This window comes from Sesamum indicum, linkage group LG8 (genome assembly GCF_000512975.1).
Source record: "Sesamum indicum cultivar Zhongzhi No. 13 linkage group LG8, S_indicum_v1.0, whole genome shotgun sequence".
Taxonomy (NCBI): Eukaryota; Viridiplantae; Streptophyta; class Magnoliopsida; order Lamiales; family Pedaliaceae; genus Sesamum; species Sesamum indicum.
In genome coordinates, this window is record NC_026152.1 from 10,676,630 (window position 1) to 10,679,525 (window position 2,896).

Consider the following 2,896-nt stretch of genomic DNA (forward strand, 5'->3'; position numbering starts at 1 on the left):
CTAGACTAGAATTCGTATAATGTGTGTAAAATGTCACAAGATTGTGATACAAGTCTGGCAGGAAGCTCATGAGTCTGTTTTATTAGGAGTTAGGTGAATATTGTAGTGAGGAAAGTATAGGTTTTTGTCAACTGTAGTTTATTGCAGCAGAGTACTTAGACCAAACTGTTCCAGGATTTGTTTCTTGATGATGTTCAGAACCTCGTTCTCAATCTCGAAAGTTGTAGTTGTTTCAGTAAGAGATGTAGCTATACTAAATTCAGTCAGTTCACATTTGTCATTTGGTAAGCTGACTATTTTGTCCTGAGCATTTTCAAACATAACTAAATGTGAACAGAAAGAACATGGAGCAGCTGACAAAATTAAACTTGAGAAAGCAGTACAATTCATCAACCGGTACAATAGTAATCAAATAAATATGAGACCGAAGAGATGAAGCAGTGGAAAATTAACAGCATATGTCGACCCACACTGTAATTTCAATTGCCTTCTATAATTGTGCAATTTCCATGTCAAAGTGAAAACATGCAACTAGTTTAAATTATGGTCTGGTGAAGAGAGATCCTATTTACAGTCTTCACGCTGAAGAATCATCTTTTCAGTCTTAGAGACAAATTTGGAACCATTTATACTAGCGAACTAGTCCGATGAGATGATTGCTGCACCCTTATCATGATTTTCTGTGGGAGTGGGTGCGTTGCATTAATTCTTCCCTATCAATGAAGCGGTCCAACAACTCCTTCTCCTTGAGGACTAAGCAATCATCATCTTTACCAAACCATTCATAGCGCCGTTTTGCCACATAATCATAAACGGCATCCCTCAGAGGAGCAGGAATAATCATCAGAGCACTTAATGCAGAATAAGGCTGGGGCAAATATGATAAAACCCTCAAAACAGCTGGAGAAAATTCAGAGAAAGAACCGTCAGTTTACCAAATTTTTGTGGTGAAATGTGGTACGAATAAGAGAGAGGATTTACCAGCAGAGCCTTGGTGGTATGACCCAGGTCCCTCAACAAACAGGAAGCGACGAAGAACATGTTCTCGTTGCAGTCCACTAACACTGAAGTAGGGCTCAGCAGCTCTTGACTGCAGACAACAGAACTTGATTTTCTTATCTTTGTCAGCCTCAATAACCCACTTCACTCCTGCATATTAGAGAATTCAAAGGAAACGTTAAGCATTCTAATCTGCTATGCCCAAGAAAGACAAAAGCAACATAACAAAAAAGTAGGCATTGCTTGGAAGAGGCACAGTATTGGTGAGAGCACAGGGTCAGGACTAGAAGTTTTCATCCTGGAAATTTCGATTACTCTAAATTTCTGAGTCATGGAAGGAAACATTTCAAAATTCTTAACCTAGACCTCTAAACACAGAATAATCTCAACTACAAGAAAATGATATTATTTAAAAAAAAAAAAGTAGCAATATATCTTCACATATCAAGATTTCTATGATGCAACCTGTAAAAACTTGTTCAACGAGAGCATCATTCTAAATCTCCCAGAGACTGAGCTTCAACATTTCACCTTAAAGATAATGCCAAAACATCCCTTTCATATCAAAGACATTCATTAACCATCAGCCTTTTCTACTTCTTTGTAATATTAGATGCATTTAATAATCTAACTGAACTCCAAACGAAAATTCATAACGTCAGCATGCAATTTAAACAATATAACCTCGCATACGTCTCAAGCGTCAATGTGTCTTGCTGTTTTCACGCCATTTATACATCCTTATCTCTCATTATTAACTACCGCTCACAAGTCACCAACTTGAAAGTGGAAGAATCTATTCAAAGGTCCCATCAATAATCTTAACATTCACGGGCAATCCAAGAATAATTTCATGTAAATGAATAAATTCTTAACAGCCATTTCTCTTTACTATTAACAAATGCTCCAAGCTCATCCCATAATGCCAGAAGCTACTCAACACCCAAACCTCTATTAAGGAACTCTACCACGGACCGAGTTTTAGCATTATTGTCCCTCTATTACTTTTCCACCCATACATAAAAGTAAAACTGTATCATCAGGAGATACATTTCCTAAAGCATCGAAGTAATTCACTAATCCAAACACATCCATATCTCTCTGTTACTTTCTGTTTCGACGACAGATTATTCCGAGTATCCCGGTTCATAATACTAACAAAAAATGCTCCCGTGTACAAAACAATCATACTTCCTTTCCCATACCAAGCATATACAATTACACCAAACGAACATAAAACAGATAACAATTACCGCCGTGGCAAAGGTGGCAGACGCCATCGTACACGACGACGCGCGGCTGAAGCAGAGTTGGTGCTATCTTAATCTCAGTGGCGGCTGAATCAACTGAGTTGTCAATCAGCACCGGATTAGCCACATCGTATTTAACCGACGATGGCGACGGAGCCGACTCGGAATAGGCGTCGGGTGAAATCAACGTCGCGATAACCGCATTCCAACTCCCCTCTCTCACCCCCACCGCCACCAGACCTCGCCTCAGCGCCGCCATTCCTCTCCCTAATTTACTCTATGCATATATAGGCTTGGAATTTGAGATGATCTTTGTTCTGAATCTTCTCTATTTAACTGTCACACCACTTCAGTCGGTCACATTTTTTTATTTATTTTTATTTAATTTCATTTTCACAAAACTCACCCACAAGTTTGGAATAGTTGTTTTTGTTTTTTTTTTTTTTCAGTAAATGTTATTTTCATTAAGTAAAAGGGTATATAAGTACAGTACAACAAGCATCAATTAGGTGGATTTCTTGACAGATTAAGAAATCCGTCATAAATAATAAAGTGGGCATGCACTAAGAGCATAAGGAAGTTGAACACTAAAACTCCTTTGTTGCATATTTTTAAGAATAATTGTATCCAAAATCCGTGAGTCACAA

The 2,896-nt window shown here is 38.1% G+C and overlaps 1 protein-coding gene across 1 annotated transcript; it reads right to left on the bottom strand.

Moving 5' to 3' along the window:
* LOC105168215 (uncharacterized protein YuxK) lies at positions 386-2,560 on the bottom strand. The gene is made up of 3 exons (XM_011088194.1): positions 2,253-2,560; positions 982-1,149; positions 386-900 (listed from the first exon to the last, which is right to left on the bottom strand). Exons 1-3 carry the CDS (start codon positions 2,506-2,508, stop codon positions 671-673), a joined length of 654 nt encoding a protein of 217 aa, XP_011086496.1. The 5' UTR covers positions 2,509-2,560; the 3' UTR covers positions 386-670.

Bases quoted from the DNA above. Each gene is read 5' to 3' on its own strand.
- LOC105168215 (XM_011088194.1), bottom strand. From the start codon at position 2,508: ATGGCGGCGCTGAGGCGAGGTCTGGTGGCGGTGGGGGTGAGAGAGGGG. The intron at 1,150-2,252 runs GTAATTGTTATC...TCTAATATGCAG, and splicing joins CTGCCACCTTTGCCACGGCG to GAGTGAAGTGGGTTATTGAG. The intron at 901-981 runs GTAAATCCTCTC...AATTTTCTCCAG, and splicing joins ATACCACCAAGGCTCTGCTG to CTGTTTTGAGGGTTTTATCA.